General features: G+C 38.6%; 1 protein-coding gene across 3 annotated transcripts; it reads right to left on the bottom strand.

Moving 5' to 3' along the window:
- Positions 1-2,072: 2,072 nt before the first annotated feature.
- LOC127519393 (bactericidal permeability-increasing protein-like) lies at positions 2,073-17,171 on the bottom strand. 3 transcript variants are annotated; one of them, XM_051907080.1, is made up of 16 exons: positions 16,880-17,169; positions 15,553-15,662; positions 14,594-14,705; positions 14,242-14,370; positions 9,634-9,786; positions 9,330-9,393; positions 9,160-9,220; positions 8,678-8,769; positions 7,699-7,875; positions 4,417-4,476; positions 4,058-4,225; positions 3,703-3,770; positions 3,322-3,364; positions 3,133-3,196; positions 2,916-2,992; positions 2,073-2,797 (listed from the first exon to the last, which is right to left on the bottom strand). In XM_051907080.1, exons 2-16 carry the CDS (start codon positions 15,647-15,649, stop codon positions 2,747-2,749), a joined length of 1,416 nt encoding a protein of 471 aa, XP_051763040.1. In that variant the 5' UTR covers positions 15,650-15,662; positions 16,880-17,169; the 3' UTR covers positions 2,073-2,746. The 3 variants fall into 3 exon arrangements, 2 of the variants coding, with proteins under 2 accessions (XP_051763040.1, XP_051763041.1); XM_051907081.1 differs by having other exon boundaries at positions 15,553-15,659; XR_007931806.1 differs by lacking the exon at positions 3,703-3,770 and having other exon boundaries at positions 16,880-17,171.
- Positions 17,172-18,266: the final 1,095 nt, after the last annotated feature.

The following is an 18,266-nucleotide window of genomic DNA, read 5'->3' as shown; positions in this document are numbered from 1 at the left end:
AGATTAAGCTTCATGCAACTAATCACAGCAAACCATTTAGACCCATGATTCCATGGTCTAAACCATTTGTCAGAGGAACACAAAGCACAAGTATAGGCAAAAACATTGTCCAAGTTGACAACTAGGAGAAGTCAAAAGCTGAGGGCGTTGATGTGGTAAAACAACCAGATGCAAGAAAAAGGACTGTGCTGTTGTAACAGACACACCAAACTCTGAGGATAGGTCGAACTCAGTTCCGAGAGATTTATTAACTGACTTATTAAAGGACTGGAAGATCACCAGCAGTGAGTATTCAGATAAGTAGAAAATTCAATCACAGATAATGACTCTTTTTATTTCTAACAGGGCGAGATTAACAGAAGACATTCTTCATGACAAAATGATTCCAAAACGTTGTCCTTTCCCTGTTACGGGACAGTTAGAATCATCAAGTTTTATCAAGTCATCAATTAATAGGAATTAAATAAAACTTAAAGGGGGACTCAGTGATATTTCAAATCCACTGTTTGGAAGTTAGTTGGGCCGAGTCCAACAACAAATGTCTAACCAATCAGCATCAGGGGGCGTATGACGGTCGAGGAGAGAGAACGAGCAAGAGGGAGATTAGAAAATAAGAAAAAAAGCCCCTGCAGAACGAGAAATGGGACACAATACAAAACAGCTCAAAAGAATATCACTGGAATGAAAGTTTATGCCTGGGCAAGCGCTTTAGGACCCGGTTTATATATGAAAAGCTTTCCAGTGCTGGAGAGAGCTAAGAGGGAAGGCCTGAAAACTGCTTTGATCCCGCTTCTCATGTGAGTAACACTGGGTTTTGATTGTCTGGAGCTGCTGTACTGTTGGCTATAACAACGAACACTTTGTTACTCTTGTGTACTGCATGTTCATTTTTTGTGCTTCCTTGTCATTCGTTCATCAACTGCACTTTATTTTTCGTGAAGCATTTTGTTGCGCGTCAGCTGTGATAAACAGACATCCACTCGCATTGCGTGTGTAACAGAGGCCAGATAGTGAGAGTTGTGCAGGTAAACCACTGCGCACTGACGGCCGCTAGAGAATGAGGTGTTTAGCGTTATTAGTAGTGCACTCGCCTCGCATCCCAGCATCGATCGGGCAGCGGTTTGAGTCCGACTCAGAGCAGAGTGGCTAAGATTGGAGTATGAGTTTCGGAGGCGGAGCAATGAAGAGAGGGGTGGGTTTGTTTGGGTTGATTTCAAATATCAACAATGTCCAACAGCGTAGTTCAAATACTACTTACTGCACCTTTAACTGAACAGATAATGAAGATTGATTCCTCCAGTTGATAAGTATCAAAGTAATTCTGTCAAGCCTTTTTGAAGAATTACAGGTTAATGTGTGACTCTTAACATTGGACAGGCAGGTAAATACTATGGTGAGAACATACACAAAGGATACACAGATCTCCAGTTAAGTGTAACAGCAGAGGATCATTGATCATTCAGGACCTCAGGTAAGTATCAAACTTAAACACAGGATTATCTTCCATACAGGTAACTTCTCAAAAGGGTCCAACTCAAACTGTCTCAAATGTTGAATAACCAAGATAAGTGACTGTTTGATTCTTACCTTAATGTTAAACTGAGGTCCTTTTCAAATCCGTAAATACAAAGTAAATCCATAGGTTGAGATCCAGATAATTATCAGTTTGTTCTTCTTGACTGACCAATGAGAGCAGACTGGGCTTTTTTAAAGAAACCAAAACTAAAACAGCGTTTAGACAGAAAGTGAAAACAGGTGCTGCAACAATGTAAATTATAAGAAAAATGAGTTTTGTGAACACTAAATCATGTAAACTAACTCTAGTAGACCCCCTGAACAAATGTTTGAACCTATAAATGAGCATAATAAAGGCTCTTTTACACTTCCACAAGGCACTTTGAATACCAAGGCCTGCCTTTCGGTCTGTCCAACACTCCAGCTGTCTCCCAGACTCTTGTTAAAACAGAGGTGTCCAATTCTGCTCCTGGAGGGCCACGAGTAAGCTCAGCCTTGGTCATACCCAAAAGGCTTCAATATCTTGAATGACGTAGCAAAATAACATAAGCGTTGGATTGATAATGATTATACATTTTTTAATTAGCATTCACACACACTCTAGCTCATAGCTGACAGACATAATGCCAGCCTTCCATGCAAGCCAGACTGTTTATGCAAATGGACTCCAATGAAGTAAAGTTATGTGGAGAAGAGTTTTTTTTTTTTTTTTTTGCACTGTAGAGTAATTTTTATGGCTCAGCAGCAAAAATGTTACATAATAGTATGTGGAAAAATAATATGGTCAAATTTGGTCAACTTGTACATATGAACATTTCAAGTAATGATTATATAATTTTAACCCTGAAAACAGTAACACTTTACAATAAGGTTCATTAGTTAAACATTAGTTAATGTATTAACTAACATGAACTAACCATGAGCAATACATTTGTTACTGTATTTACTAATCTTTGTTAATGTTAGTTAATGAAAATACAGTTGTTCATTGTTTGTTCATGTTAGTTCACAGTGCATTAACTAATGTTAACAAGATTTTAATAATGTATTAGTAAATGTTAAAATTAACATTAACAAAGATTAATAAATGCAGAAGTAGAAGTGCAGTTCATTATTAGTTCATGTTAACCAATGTACTTATCTAATGTTAACTAATGAACCTTATTGTAAAGTGTTACCCTGAAAACAATTCAGCAGTTATTTGTTATTTTGTGCAGTTCATGTTTGGATCTCAGAGGCCTGTCAGGGAGTCCTGGACATCAGTAAAAATGACCACAAAGCCCTGAAAAAAGTCAAACAAATTCAGAGTGTACCACTGTGTTTTCCAACAATTTTACAATATCAAACATAATCCAAAGCCCATACATCACAGAACACTAACATTCATTAATAGTACTCACATTTTTTGTAAGCAATTGAGAATTGATCAAACTGAAGCCCTGCAGTGTGGGTAAGAGAAAGCCAATCTTCAGGGCCGCTAAAATGCAAAGTAGAATAAACAGTTAAAGATCAGATCGTTTTCAAACGTTGCTCTACTTGGTTGCAAAAATTTCTGAGGTTATGAATACTTAATGGAAAAAGTTTATAATAATTGCAATATTATTAAAATAATTTTACCATTTAGTTTTGGAATTACAAACATCTTCACTGCCATCACTAACATTTGCTGGAATGAGTCAGTCTGTACATTGAAAGATTACACAAAGATTACAGAAAATTAGAAGATTACAGAAGATTAGAAAACATCTCATAACGCTGATCTACCAAAGTGAATATTTGACATGAATCATCACTGTCTGATCTCACCTTGAAATCACCAATCTCAGATGATCCGAGAGTCAGCGTTAAACTTGATGCAGCATTCAGGGCAAAAGACGATGTAGAGTTTCAGAAAACATACACTTATTTATTTATTTATTTATTTATTTATTTTTAGATATCTTGGGCATATTCAAAGGATTTATGCATTAAAAAATCAAATTTTCCTTGAACTTTTGACATATAAGAGGTAATTTTACTATAAAACCGTACTATATTGAGCTTTTACTAAAAGAAAGCTGCCAAAGCTCATCGACTTGTTTTGTACTGCCTTCTCTTTATTATGTAACAGACCTCCAATGAAAACACAACTAAAAATGGAGCTCATTTGACTGCAACTTTAACTGAACAAATATCAATGAAACTCACTTTTTCATTTCGAAAGCTCCAGTCAGGTTTTTATTGGCAATCAAAGCACTTCCACTGAAGTTACAGTACTGCAGGTGGAGTGAGAGAGCAACACTAAAGTTAATTCTAAGCTGAATTTCCTTTTCATAAATGACATATTGATACATTAGGTGAACACATGGTTTTATATCACTGTTTGTAGTTTCTAACTTACAGCTTATAGTAGATCTTGCTAACTAGCTTTTGTAAAATTTTGTTATTACCCTTTACTGTGAAAGTGTTAGAGCTCCTCTTACCTTGTTTTTTGTTTGTTTGTTGTTGTTTTTTTTTTACAATGTTTTTGTGCATCATTAGTGTATCCAAACACAAAACTCACCACATCCAGAATAAAGAGAGGCACCAGTGTACCATCAGGTTTAACGGCGGAGAACTTTGCTGCAGCCGGTACATGAACATCTATCACTCCTGAACTGAAGGAGAATAGTGGCGTCTCACTGGCGTATAACAGCACCTGCATCTCCATGTTGGGATATAATGTGCGTAGCTGAACAAATAATTTGTAAAGAAAGCACATTATTCATCTGGATAACAGCTTGATTTTACCTGAAAACTATGGAACAGACATTTTAGACATGTAGTCATATTCTTTAGTTATTTATAGGTTGGCATTAAACATAAAATATTTTACAAATTACTTTTTTTCCCCTTACAAAGTCACGACCTGTACATACTGACCTGTGGAATGAAGGCTCCAAACTGGCTGGTGTTCAGATGGATTGGAGAACTCTTTGGTATCTGTGATTGACACATTAAATGAGATGGCTGAATGAGTGACTTAATAGTTAAAACTAAATTTTAAATTTATAAGAGGGCATGATTCTTTGTAGGTTCATAATGAGTGTCTTCTGCGTGACCTCGTATGCTGATGACTGTGCACTGATGGCGCACACCCTCACCGAAGCTCAGTCACTATTTGAACGTTTCAGAACTGCAGCTTCCCAGTTTGGGCTCACTATTGCTCTAAAGAACACAGTCATGCTTCAAGCGGTGAACAAGTTAAACTCCAATCCACTGCTAGTTACTGCAGGTGATACAGTGCTGACAGCTGTTGACAAGTTCTGCTACCTCGGTAGGACTCTCGCAGCTGATGCGACAGCGGACTCCTACATCAGTGCCTGCATCGCAAAAGCTAGTGCTGCCTTCGGTCAACTGTTCAAGAGAATATGGGACGAGCACGCCATCCGGCTGGACACAAAGTTGGCAGTATACAGGTGCTGGTCATATAATTAGAATATCATCAAAAAGTTGATTTATTTCAATAATTCTATTCAAAAAGTGAAACTTGTATATTATATTCATTCATTACACACAGACTGATATATTTCAAATGTTTATTTCTTTTAATTTTGATGATTATAACTGACAACTAAGGAAAATCCAAAATTCAGTATCTCAGAAAATTAGAATATTGTGAAAAGGTTCAATATTGAAGACCCCTGGTGCCACACTCTAATCAGCTAATTAACTCAAAACACCTGCAAAGGCCTTTAAATGGTCTCTCAGTCTAGTTCTGTAGGCTACACAATCATGGGGAAGACTGCTGACTTGACAGTTGTCCAAAAGACGACCATTAACACCTTGCACAAGGAGGGCAAGACACAAAAGGTCATTGCAAAAGAGGCTGGCTGTTCACAGAGCTCTGTGTCCAAGCACATTAATAGAGAGGTGAAGGGAAGGAAAAGATGTGGTAGAAGAAAGTGTACAAGCAATAGGGATAACCGCACCCTGAAGAGGATTGTAAAACAAAACCCATTCAAAAATGTGGGTGAGATTCACAAAGAGTGGACTGCAGCTGGAGTCAGTGCTTCAAGAACCACTACGCACAGACGTATGCAAGACATGGGTTTCAGCTGTCGCATTCCTTGTGTCAAGCCACTCTTGAACAACAGACAGCGTCAGAAGCGTCTCGCCTGGGCTAAAGACAAAAAGGACTGGACTGCTGCTGAGTGGTCCAAAGATATGTTCTCTAAATTTTGCATTTCCTTTGGAAATCAGGGTCCCAGAGTCTGGAAGAAGAGAGGAGAGGCACACAATCCACGTTGCTTGAGGTCCAGTGTAAAGTTTCCACAGTCAGTGATGGTTTGGGGTGCCATGTCATCTGCTGGTGTTGGTCCACTGTGTTTTCTGAGGTCCAAGGTCAACGCAGCCGTATACCAGGAAGTTTTAGAGCACTTCATGCTTCCTGCTGCTGACCAACTTTATGGAGATGCAGATTTAATTTTTTCAACAGGACTTGGCACCTGCACACTTTGCCAAAGCTACCAGTACCTGGTTTAAGGACCATGGTATCCCTGTTCTTAATTGGCCAGCAAACTCGCCTGACCTTAACCCCATATAAAATCTATGGGGTATTGTGAAGAGGAAGATGCGATATGCCAGACCCAACAATGCAGAAGAGCTGAAGGCCACTATCAGAGCAACCTGGGCTCTTATAACTCCTGAGCAGTGCCACAGACTGATCGACTCCATGCCACGCCGCATTGCTGCAGTAATTCAGGCAAAAGGAGCCCCAACTAAGTATTGAGTGCTGTACATGCTCATACTTTTCATGTTCATACTTTTCAGTTGGCCAAGATTTCTAAAAATCCTTTCTTTGTATTGGTCTTTAGTAATATTCTAATTTTCTGAGATACTGAATTTGGGATTTTCCTTAGTTCTCAGTTATAATCATCAAAATTAAAAGAAATAAACATTTGAAATATATCAGTCTGTGTGTAATGAATGAATATAATATACAAGTTTCACTTTTTGAATGGAATTAGTGAAATAAATCAACTTTTTGATGACATTCTAATTTTATGACCAGCACCTGTATAAGGCAGTAATCATCACAGTTCTGTTGTATGGGATCTGAGTCTTGGATCACTTATTGCCGACAGATTGCCTAACTTGATCAGTTTATTTTTTATTTTATTTTTTTTTTTTTTAAGGTGCAATATGTAAGAATTTTGCAGTAAAATATCCAAAAACCACTAGGCCTGTTATATTTTTTGTTCACATGAGTACTTACAATATCCCAAATGTTTCCAACTATTTGTAAATTGTGAGAAAATTGTAAAAAAATTTCCCTCACTCCAGGACGTGAGAGGAGTCGCCTGTCAATTGCGTCATACCCGCGTTACCCTCGGTTTCCGGAAGCGGAAGAAGCGCCGGCGACTGTGGCATAATAAAAGTTCCGCTGCTCGTGAGGCGTGTGTTGCGCAATCGCTCCAGCGGCCTCGTTCAGCTCTCACAACACTCTGCTTCATACTACAATAACATTAATAATAGCATCCATGAACATGATTTCTTCCCGAGTCCTATCCCTATTCTTTTGCACCGTCCGTTGAGGTGAAGACCACATGTCCCAAGATTCCGAGCTCAAACCTGCCGTCATCAAGCTACGCCTTTGTTTTGAATAAGCCTCTAGTGACCTCTAGCGAACATAATTCTTACATACTGCGCCTTTAATTCAGTTCCATATGCGCTGTCTTTGTTGTATTGCACATGTCAAATGGCAGGATAAAGTCCCAAATATTAAGGTACTCCAGACCTGTGGCATCACTAGTATTGAGGCCTTCCTGCATGCTGCTCCGTTTTGCTGGTCTGGACATGTTTTGCGCATGGCAGACTCACGCCTGCTGCAGCAGGTTTTTTATGGCAAGCTCCAGAGCAGCATGCTCAGCTCAAACATTACAAGGATGACCTCGAAGCCAATTTGAAACTATGCAACATGGACCCAAATGACCTTGAAGAAATGATTGCAGACTGGGTGTCATGTCGAGCACAGTGCCATACTGCCATACACTCCTTTGAGTCCAGCCAGATCATCATTGCAGTGGACAAACGAAGACGCCAAAAGCTCAATACCTTGAAAATAACAACATCTAGCCAGTTTATGTGCGACACCTGTGGCTGACCACGTGTTTCAAGGATACAGTTTTTTTTCTTAATGAGAGCTCATTTGTATTTCCTCACCATGTCATCTCTGATGTTGATTTGGAGAACCCCAGACCTGAGGAATGCATAAGCAGCCGAATTTACAAAAAACTCGGAGGCAGCCAGTGAAAGCATGGAGTTTTCTGCATACTGCACGTCAAACATGTTTGCAGAGAAAGGTGGTTCAGATGGAGAACTGCTGCTGTAAAACTCACCCTGTCACAGGAACAACAACAAAACGTCATCTGAATATATTCAGAAAGAGAAACCTAATAATAGTTGTATCTCAGGGATGTCCAATCCTGCTCCTGGAGGGTCAATTTCCGGCAGAGTTTAGCTCCAACACTCCTGCCTGGAAGTTTCTAGTCATCCTGAAGACCTTGAGTAGCTGGTTCAGGTGTGTTTAAAGGCTAGAGCTAAACTCTGCTGGAAAGTGGCCCAGGATTAGACCCCTGTTGTAACTGTATGAATCTGATTTATGGCAATAAAAAGTTAGGCTGGGCATACACTGTGCAAATTTCGTCTGAATCTGAGCCGATTTCTGAGTCGTACGGCTGTTTTTTTGTGTGTCACAATGCCACTTTATTTCTTTTAACATGGAGACAGGAGAGCTGTCAATCAATAAATGTGAAAAAGTAACTTAGATATTTTGTTGTAAATTGAAAAAGTAATGCATTACTTTACTAGTTACTTGAAAAAGTAATCTGATTACGTAACTCAAGTTACTTGTAATGCGTTATCCCCAACACTGCTCATGAGGGTATCACACAGTTGAAGCAAAGCTTCGAACTGATTGCCCTAAACTTAGTGTTTTTCCCTTACTGCGCCTGCCCAAAAACAGAAATTAAACCATGTTGTAGCTCAATGATTAGACTGTATTGATCGTGAGCTTTGGCTTTACATCGCATGCGATTTACTTGTAGAGTGAGAGCTGGTATTTAACAAAAACATTGCTGAAATCGCACAGTGTACGCCCAGCTTCAATCATTATTATAAATGCTGAATTAAAAATCCTTACCTTAATATCTAATTCAAAGCTTTGGTCTGTCACAGCCGGGGAGGATGTGAGAGGGATGCTCAGATATATATACTGACCCACAGGTACCTTAACTAGAAAGAAATCATTTGAGCATGATTACTGCTCATCTAATGAAGTGGAATGTAATGTGTGCTGTAGTTTTCTAAGTAGTTTTCCAAGGTTTTTGTATTTACAATGACGTCAACATCAATAATGTCATTTAGTAGCAATAGCTAAATAATACAACCAAAATAACCCACAGTAGGGTGAATCTCACAAAAATGTTCACATTAAATTCAAAGAAAATTAGGCTATTTTTATTATTTTTTTATATTACCTTAATGTTTATGAAAATAATGCCACAATGCAAAAAAGTATTATTGGTCCTTAAAATCATTTTAGTTCTTCTTTTATCTACTGTGTATATAAAGCTATATGATCTATATATAATATATCATTTTGTGATATTTATATGCCAGTACCAGGTGTTTCCTGTAGATTTCTCTCCAATTCATTGATTGCTTTTTGAATTGCTGGGCAAATCTAAAATAATAATAATAATAATAAAATGACAATACAAGACATAATGAGAAATTTCATAGGCAGATGATATTGGTTCATTTGGTTAATTTGTTTTGAAAAAATGACAAACCTGCTTACGTATCATGCCTGATATTCTTCTCCTGAAAGAACTTACAAATGGCTTGAAAAAAAAGCTGCAGCAAAACAGAAGCATAAGTGATGGTTCTTATTGAAGTAAATGGGAACAGTGTGACTTTCAGTATACAGTGTTCTTTTAATACATTCATTACATTTTAAGAGCCAAAAACATTCAAAAATATATCACTATAACTATCATTAGGGGTAGTCATAAGAGATATACAAAATTGATGCATGTTATCTTCTGATAACATTTCACATCTTAGTCTTTTATGCTTTGTTAATGCTGGTCTTACCTAGCACCTCCATGGAACTGAATGTCCACACTTCCTACGTCAGCACTACAGGAAACGGTGGTGATGGAGAGATGGCCAGCATCATCTCCTAACTGCAGGAGGGTGTCGATTTTGATATTGTGCACAGCCACATCAAATGAGCCGTGATCATGGCTGCAATCATGGAATAAAAGACAATCATATTACACATCTTATAAACAATCATCTTCTTCATATTGCAGATGTTTTATTTAATACAATTTCTTTGATATGATGCTATCTATTGCTCCAGCTCCTCCAAATTACATGATTTTCGAGCATGAACCTTAAGCTTGAGCTCCCGCCATAGATTCTTAATAGGATTTAGATCTGGGCTTTTAGAGGGCCACTCCAGGACCTTGATTGTCCCTTAAAAACATTTGGACCAACTTGGATGTGTGCTTGGGCTGCTGTGTTGCTGAAACACAGAGTGGTGACCTAATGTTAGCCTTTTTGCCTGTTGATCATTTTTCATTTTTGCAGTAAGATGCTATTATTTATGAACATAGTGGCATATTGTTACAAAACCTGGTATGTATCATCGCCACCATGCCCTGAAGGACCCTGAGAAGCCTGGGGCCAATGACACCTAGTTGTCAAAAAAATTCGCAAAAAATGTTTTGCAAATTGTTTCTAGGCTACTCACCCAATCAAAACAAAACCACTGAAACAATAACCTGAATTGTCGACTTCTATAATGTTTTAGGAAATTTTAGATGCATGACTTGCTATAAATTAAGAAACACTTCAAATCTTTGCAATCAAGAAAGTTGAAGTTTGCCACCATAACAAACATATGCTGTTTCTTTTAGATTTGTGCTTGGATCTTTATCTTATCCCGTTAAGCTTCTTAATATTACTGCCTAAGGGACCAAGAGAGTTTCAGAAAAATGTTTAAGAGAAAAATGACATGACCAAATTTCATTAAGTACAGGCCACGCTGGAGAAGTAATTGTTTTATTAACCTCAATCCTGAAGCACTGCACATGTACATCCACTCACATATCCAAATGTTTACCCCAAACCCAACCAGTTAGAACTGAGAGTATGCTGTTCACTATTGTTAAAGTACTAAATTAGAAACAAAACAATTCTTTAAAATCGTTACTACTTCAGGAAGTAGAAAACATTAATCCTTTGTAACATTGCAACACAATCTTGTCACAAAAATGGATATAACAATGTTAATGTATTTGGTCTTGGCAGAATTGCTGCTGCTGTTGATTATTGCTGTTGCTGCAGAGCAAGTACAGAGACTTGCTACTGCCAATACATACACAGATACAGATATGCTGCTCTGAGTATGTAAGACATACTGCTGCTGCACGAATACCATATGAAATTCCCTGTAGCAAATCTATACAGGTGGAGCTGGGGAAGGTGGAGGGTTTCAGAGGAACTTTTAAAGGACACTACAAACTGCTACAGCAAACACTGACCAACAATGTAAATGTTGAGCAGCAAGCTCATTGGCTGCAAATGCAACAGGAACCAATCAGTTTGTGCCATGTAGTAAATGATATAATTGTCAGCAGTTTTCATTACTAAAAGTTTCATGACAGAACTTGGTATTTACCCTGACTCCTTGTTTATTTATTTTTGATTTTGTTACACATATTTAACTTATGTATTGAATATAATACATTGCTTACAATATTGTCATTTTTTTTTTTTCTAAGAAATGCCTTCTGCCAGAGATGTACAGTAATTGTTAGTTATGTATGTGTGACTACCCATGAGAAGAAGGAGCAAAACTGGACTGCCAGTACACAAAAGTGTGTGGGTGTTTGTGTGTGTGTGTTCCAGGACTAAAAGAACATGTAGGTTACTAATGTAGCCCCCATTCGCTGAAGGAAGGAAATTGAGACATTAAAGGCCCTGATATACTTCAAACAAAATCGAAGTCATTTCGAACAAAATCAGGCCAAAACGAAGTTCTTTTTGTGTTCGAAACGGCTTGCCAAAGCAAACTTTCAGGAAAAGTTCACTCCAGCTGCAAAACACCTTTGTACTATCATTGGTCCGTGACAATAACGTAACAGGAGGTGTGCGCTGAGGAACCCTTCTCTCTGACTCATTTCATTACTCAAGTTCGTTGATGTAAGATCTCCGCGGGTGAAAACATGAACACACTGGATAGCCGCTTTATAGTACAAAATGAAGTTGTGCTTCTGATGAAATGAGGCACTGACACTGTTTTTCATGTCTGATACTGTAAAGCTGCTTGCTTTTAAGCAATCTATTGAATAAAGTGCTATATAAATAAACGTGACGTGACTGGAGTGCTAATTTGCAGAGCTCGTGCTAACACACCAATGTTGTTATGATTAGACGCTTTGTGCTTTCTACAAATGCTCTGCATAAAAATGCTTGCTGTTTCCTCATTTTTGTTTTGTTTATTTTGTTACTGAGAAGAAAGTGTACAGCACATATTTACATATTCATCTAAACGCAGCTCTCAGCAGTGTGGGCGGCGTCAGATGTTCGATTATAATATATTGCTGCTCACGTATTTCGAACTTCGTTTTACCCCTAAACGAAAAACGAAAAAGAACTTCGCTTGAAGTATATTGGGGCCTTAAGTCAGCAACTGACGAATTGGGATTGCGCCTGAGAGCCCTATCTTCGAGTGTTAACAGAGCCAGCCAAAGGACATTGGCGAGTGAGATTTTCATCGCCCTGTGCTGCGGGTATATAGGAAGCGAGCAGATATGCGCTCACCAAGTTTTCAGGGATTGTGACGACGGGATTGTGTGCTGTTGCTTTTGCCCTATACAGTGAGAATTCCAAGTGGAAAGAGATGCTACGGAGACCACATCCTGCCTGAAGATAGGTAACGTGGAGATACACATATGGACTTGCCGGAGGGCAGTACAACATATGGATGGTCCCTGTGGAGGATCCAAACTAAACAGGGTGGAGACAGCACCAACAGGGACAGCAGAACAACTCTGCCAGTGAAAGTGGGGAGCTGTATCATTGAAGAATACACATGTGGGATCACCCGTGAGGAATCACATCATACGGGCATCAAGCCTAGCACAAGGGCTGACCAATCGGGCATGCAAACAAGTGAAAGACCTGGCTTCAGACATCTCCACCACGTCCTACTGCCGAGGATGCTGGAGAAACTCCAACAGGGTTTGCCAGAGGAGTACCTCAGGAGCAGATAGAGCACGTATCTCATCCAAGCAAGACACTGAGCGGGACCTCTTCCCTACTAGCTATTTGTAGCCAGTACACGGTAGAAAACCGCCTCTACATGGGGATTGTAAAATCTTGCAAACGTATTAGGTGTCGCCCTGCCTGCAGCTCTGCAGATGTCTGCCAATGCCCAGGAGGAAGCAACACTCTGAGTGGAGTGAGCCTCACCCAAGGGGCCATGGCTCGCCAGTGGGCCAACCTCTGCTTAGAGACAGCCTTTCCTTTCTGCTGGCCTCCAAAGTAGACAAAGAGCTGATCTGAGGTCCTTAAACTATGTGAGAGGTCCACATAAAGACGTAGAGCGCACACAGGGCACAGAGATATCTCGACCAGGTTGAGCTGTAGATGTTGCTCCTGGACCACTAAGGTGGACATCGTCTGACCAAGGGAGCGCGCAGTGACTTTTGTCACCCTGGAGGGCGAGGTCCGTCACTGTAGTTCCTGCATCACACCTTGGTCAGAACTACCCTCGTGCAGTTCCTTGCGAGGTTTGGCCTGGTAGACCTGCAGGAGCACCATGACATGTAGGGCAGAGGCGGCCTGTCCAGCAGCGCCGTAAGCCTTGGTCGCTAGAGCAGCCGAGAACTTACAGGCCCTAGATGCAAGCAATATGGTTTCATATGCAATATGGTCCATAGCAATGTGGTTTTATGTCATTCGCTACTTTCATATCTCTTGTATCACACCACTGACTCTCTCTTCCATGTTTCATACAGAAGCAACTTGTGCAAACCTGTATCTCAGTTATTCTGTATTAATATAATATTGCTGCAGTGATCATTTCGTTCCCAGGCCGATTGCTTTGCACACTGTAATTATTCTTTTTAGCGGAATGCTTTAAAATAACATAGAGATAAGATTTTAAAACAATTTTCAACTGCAACCATATTTCATGTCCACATAATTATTTATTTGGTAAGAGGCTGTTTAATAAGCGGGATAACTGTACATGATCTTTTACTTACATGTTCGTCTTGTTTGAACTGGTTCGCTCGTTTTGGATAAGAGATGTTTGCTACAGTGAGAACTGTTTTTCTTTGTGGAAGCTTTTAGTTTATTACAAGTGAACTAATACAATGTTTCAACTTAAATCGGTAGTTCTTGTCCAATTATTTACTTATGCAATAAATAGCAGTGCGATAAGCTGGATATAAATAAACCACAGGTTGTTACCACTTCACATTGGGTTTCTGATGACACTTGTTGGGGTTTATTTGACTTAAAGCCCAAAGAGGCATCAGTGTGTGTGCATGGTCCTTCTTATCATCCAAGATCATGAGATTGTGCAGTAAGGTTTATAGAAAATGTTATCTGTTTCCAAGATCACCTCAGGTAAAAACTGATATGATTGCAGTCTCCTTCCTCATGACTCAGGGGTGCACTTACATGACGCCAAACTGTGTTGCCCAGCTGCCTGTGACGCCTACTGTGAGTCGACTGACTTTCACAGATACACCTGTTCCCTGTACAAACACCAGTGATGGGTCTGGCATGCTGCACTGCCTAACATGCATGCTGGAAAGACAAAAACACATCTGTTCATTATTTATGGAATATATTCATGTTAACGCAGTCATTTTTAGTAAGCTAAAATAGCAGTTTATTACATGCGATGCATATAGGAACTACTGATTGAATTCCATGTATTTACGTTAGAATAAATGCATTTAGTATCTGTGACAATTCAAAGAACATTTTAATTTGTTCATTTGGTTTGATTGTTTGTTAGTGTACTGACTTTGATAAGACATATTTCACAGTGCCGATCTTGATGTCCACCCCACCCCGGACCTCTGGGATTGCAGTACTCTTCAGTTTGCTTTGTATCTGGACAGACATCATCTGAGACACTGAACACACACAGAAACAACAACAGCAAATATCACCTCTTTAGCATCATCAGTATTAAAATATACAAGATTTCATGTATTTTAAAGGGTTAATTCCCTGCTGATAATGTGGGTTTTTAATAAAACTTGGCTGCCTATGCAAATAAAAGGTGATTTTATTTAGTTTTAAAATCTGTTACATGTCACATGACTACTGACATTTGTAACAATACAACGCCGTTTGAAAAGTTCTGAAGTTACTCTTTAAGTACTCAAACAAAATAATTAAACCTGAAATATTTGAGGGTTTATATTACATATTCAATAAACAGAATTTAATGCAGTTCAATAAATTTTCATCAAGCAAGGAAAAAAAATACAGAGGCTATTTCGATAGATGCTATTAAATGCCCATTAGGGCACTTATTTCCACTTACCATGTTGCAATTTATTAGTTGCAGTTGATTGACATTGAATAATGATAAATATACAGTTATATTGATCCTGATTGCTTTAGTGTTTGTGATGGTTTTGTTGTGCCCACAAAGCCGAGATGTTTCCCGTCTCATTATTTGGCTCCAAACTATTTCATACCAAAAATGTTCTTCATTTTTATTTACAATAAATGCCTCTCTGAGTAAGATGATATGATATGTGATGGGAAAAGGGAGAAGAATGGGATTGGAAAAAGGCAAATTCAAACTCTGGATGGAATCAAGCTATATCAAGTATTCTTAAGCCCAGTCCACAGCGCCAGTGACTGTCACTGCATGTCACCAGTGGCTGCTGTTTAGGTCGCTATATAGAATGTCTCTCAATAAAGAATGCTGTTAGATGTCATTTCAGATCAATGCAGGGAAGAACTTACCGCCTCCGAGACCCTTCTCTGACAGAAGAGTTTTCAGTGCAGGATAATCTGCATGTGTGTATGTTAATATCATCAGGAAATAAATGACCAGCTGCATCCTTCAACTCCTGCTGTGTAAAACAAAATATATTACACATGAGATTCTGTCTTTTAACTTCTGTTAAGTAATTTGACAGGTATTTACACTGCAATTAAGATTAAAAAGTTAAGCTTATAATCTAACCAAACATCACATCAATTGTTCTATAATAAAAAAAAATATGATGTATTTTTTTTATGTATGATGTGTATTTAGAGCACTGTTGTGGTGTTTTTATTTCTTTCTTTTATCTTTATTTAAATGGCTCCAGCAGCAGATAACACATGTTAGCTGACTTTAGATTGTACTTAAATGAGTGCCACATTATCTGCATCCAAATGCCTCTTCGGATTTGAACCGACACTACATTTATCAGTATGTGTGTTCTCTGTAAATGGAACCCATGGCCTTCATATTGCTAAAAGAGTGTATATTTCATTGTTGCATTCAGCAATTATCTGCTTTACCAGAAGTTCATATCAAATGATCTATCACTGTAAATCAAGTCTAATGTCAGTCATGATCCCTGTATTCAGCTGCATAAAAGTGACTTCCTCAAATTATAGAGAACTGATACAAAGACCAAAACATATTTGCTTATTTGAAGAATCTGCTCAGAGACACACACAAATATAGCAGTGTGTTTATGACTACAGTCATTATTCTTTTAGTTTTACTATTAGTTGGTCTGCATTCCAGCAGTAAATGTCTTTTAATTACAAAGAATATATATATTTTTTTGCTTTTTTCTAGTAGTCATTTATTTTTGATCCCAAAGCTATAAAAATGAATGCCTTTAACACTGTTAATCAATTTGAACAAAGTAAATGCATAGGCATGTATGACAGGGGTTTGATTTCTTCACTTTCTGACACTGTGAACGGTAATCTGTATGCTGAATGAATGATAGAGGCACCGCAACCTTTTACAGTCTTTCGCCTTTTGAGCAGCGATTTCAAATAAAGACAGCACAAAAAACAGACATCCAAAGTGACTAACTGTGATTGTAAGTTTTACATTTGACAATGTATATTTCTTGACAATCAAACCCCAGACCTTGGCATTCAATTCTACCAGTTGAGCTTCAACATATTTATGTTTATATTTATAACCAGCGTGAATCTCTTGCAGGAAAGTTTGTGGAAAGAATATGAAATATTTAATAAACACTTTCTTATGAATATATTTATTCATGCATCTAGATTAATTATAAATAATGTTCAAATTTGTGAAATTGTAAGAACGTACCTTGTAAGCACAGTCAGGTGTCTGAAGGGAAAGTGATTGTTTCTGTGAGAGTGTGAACTCATAAGGCTGCTTTAAAAGAACTCTGTTCTCAGAAGAGGGGCGGGAGTTCAGTTCCTGCTTTGGGTGTCCGTGGGTGCTTCTCAGTACTCAAATTGATGCTTCCTCATTTCCTCACTCCTCTGTCCTCCAGCCCGTGACCCAGAAACCGATCGAACTCAGCCATCTTGAAGGACATCTCAATTCTCTGATTGCACCGCGAGGAGGCGAGGAATGGGGAGTTATGAGCGAGGATACACAGGTGTGTCCTCCCTTGCATCCTAAGCGGGTGGAGCTTAGACACGAGGAGAGGAAATGAGGAAAGGAAATGAGAATGCACAAATAAGAAATGAGAAGCACCCTTTAAATATGAAAGGATAATTACTAGGGCTTTCAATCAATTAAAAAAACATTTATTTAATCACAAATATTTATATAACTAATTGTCATCTTTCTAAATTTGTAATGAAAATTGATTAGAAAACTGTTGTCAGCAAAAGAGAAGCTTTAAGGTCTCCCTGTGGCCTGAGACTGAAGTAGAGAGAGAGAGAGAAGCTGTTAAATTATATAAAGTCTAGAGTTCTCCTTAACCCTTTCATGCATAGAGGTCAGCTATTCAAAGAGCATTTTCTTGTATAAGCATGGGTTTTGATAGCATAGTTGCACATCAACCTCTATATTGAACACAAGTGCATCATCCTATACATTGCCACCAAGTGGCAAGCCGTTGTATGTCGATTTTATTTTTCCTCCAAATCAAGATGGCCGATGGCGAGTCAGAAATGCCAAGTTGCTCCAGAATATCCATCCATTTCCTCTATCCTAGGAGACTCTTGCAGGTAAAAAAATAAAAAATGTTTTAGCATGAAGCAATATCTAGTGAGTCCTATCACAGTTAAAATTTCCCAGTATTGATTTTAGATTGTGAGATAATTCTGATGATTCATCTATCCACTATAGTGGACATCATGCATCAATAGCTATATTTCAGCTACAATTCATACTAATACTTAACTGTTGTTTTTGAAAATAGCTGCAGTAACTTTTTTAAATGTAAATAAATGTATTTGTGTTATTAGAATGTAATATGCATTAACATAAAAAAAACACCTGCCCATTTCCCTGGGGGTGGTAGGGGGTGGTCCTTGAGCCTGCAACGCCGCTGTATTTTTTGAGTTGGGTAAGTAGCTGGTTTTCAAATTCTCCCCCTTGATCGTGGTGAATTCTGGATGGAAAACCAAACTTCAGGGCAAAATCATTGAATAAACGGTCAGCTACTGTTTTTGCTGATTTTGAGGTGGTGGGATATGCCTGGGCAAATCGAGTGAAGTGGTCGACGATCACCAAAATG

This window comes from Ctenopharyngodon idella, chromosome 9, assembly GCF_019924925.1.
Source record: "Ctenopharyngodon idella isolate HZGC_01 chromosome 9, HZGC01, whole genome shotgun sequence".
Classification (NCBI taxonomy): domain Eukaryota; kingdom Metazoa; phylum Chordata; class Actinopteri; order Cypriniformes; family Xenocyprididae; genus Ctenopharyngodon; species Ctenopharyngodon idella.
Note: the sequence above shows the minus strand (reverse complement) of the source record. Positions and strands in the feature narration are given on the sequence as shown.

Coding starts and splice junctions, on each gene's coding strand:
- LOC127519393 (XM_051907080.1), bottom strand. CDS start 15,649: ATGCAGCTGGTCATTTATTTCCTGATGATATTAACATACACACATGCA. Junction 7,876..8,677: donor GCTTTGAATTAGATATTAAG/GTAAGGATTTTT, acceptor TTCCTGTGACAG/GGTGAGTTTTACAGCAGCAG. Junction 3,771..4,057: donor CTCTCTTTATTCTGGATGTG/GTGAGTTTTGTG, acceptor CTCCACCTGCAG/TACTGTAACTTCAGTGGAAG.